The sequence below is a fragment of the Meleagris gallopavo genome, unplaced genomic scaffold (genome assembly GCF_000146605.3).
Source record: "Meleagris gallopavo isolate NT-WF06-2002-E0010 breed Aviagen turkey brand Nicholas breeding stock unplaced genomic scaffold, Turkey_5.1 ChrUn_random_7180001936591, whole genome shotgun sequence".
NCBI lineage: Eukaryota > Metazoa > Chordata > Aves > Galliformes > Phasianidae > Meleagris > Meleagris gallopavo.
In genome coordinates this window covers 2,127-2,943 of record NW_011198546.1, presented here as the reverse complement: position 1 = coordinate 2,943, position 817 = coordinate 2,127, and the positions used below count along the sequence as shown (strand labels likewise).

Genomic DNA, 817 nt, shown 5'->3' with positions numbered 1-817 from the left:
AGGCACGTCCCCCCCTGGGGGTCGCAGGTGTAGCCCTGGGGGCAGCAGTGGATGTGGTCGGGGCAGCACACGGCCTGGGGGGGGAACAGAGGGGTGTCAGCACTGACCCTATAGGGTCCCCTGTGCCCTTTAGGGGACGACTGACCCCGTCCCATGGAGGACAGGGGGACATCTGTGTCCCAGCACGGGGACGGGGGACACTCAACCCCACCCCATGCGGGACATGGGGACAACGGCTCTTGTCCCATCGTGGGGACATCTGTCCGTGTCCCATGATGGCACACCAAACCTTGGGGACAACCTTAGGGACATCTGTCCTTGTGCCATCAGGGAACCTAGGGACAAGGGACAACCAACCCCACCCATGGAGGACATGGGGACATCCGTCCTTGTCCTATCACAGCTTTGGGGACACCCAACCCCGTGCCACGTAGGACAGGGGGACATCTGTCCTCGTCCCAGCATGGGGACAGGCGACACCCAACTCCATCCCATGGAGGACATGGGGACAACGGCTCTGGTCCTATTGTGGGGACACCTGTCCTTGTCCCATCACGGCTCTGGGGACACCCAACCCCATCCCACGCAGGACATGGGGACATCACTCCTCATCCCGTCACAGGACGGTGACAATGCCCTCATCCCACCCACCCCCCCGGGACCCCCACGTCCCCACATCACCTGTTCCAGGGGGCAGCACCCCCACTGCCCGGAGCTCAGCCTGCAGCACGTGTTCCCGTCAGGGCAGCTCATCTCATCGTCACACTTCACGTCACCAACTGAGGACAACACGATGAGTCACCGACGTCCCCTCCAT

At 63.2% G+C, this 817-nt stretch overlaps 1 protein-coding gene across 1 annotated transcript in view; it reads right to left on the bottom strand.

Moving 5' to 3' along the window:
- Nucleotides 1-6: 6 nt before the first annotated feature.
- LOC104916733 (progranulin-like) overlaps nt 7-817 on the bottom strand; it is a gene marked incomplete at both ends in the record, with an annotated part of 2,448 nt that continues 1,637 nt past the window's right edge. The window contains 2 exons of the mRNA XM_031557682.1: nt 7-74; nt 682-779. Of these exons, the coding sequence (XP_031413542.1) occupies nt 7-74; nt 682-779 (166 nt within the window). The remainder of the gene's footprint in view (nt 75-681; nt 780-817) is intronic.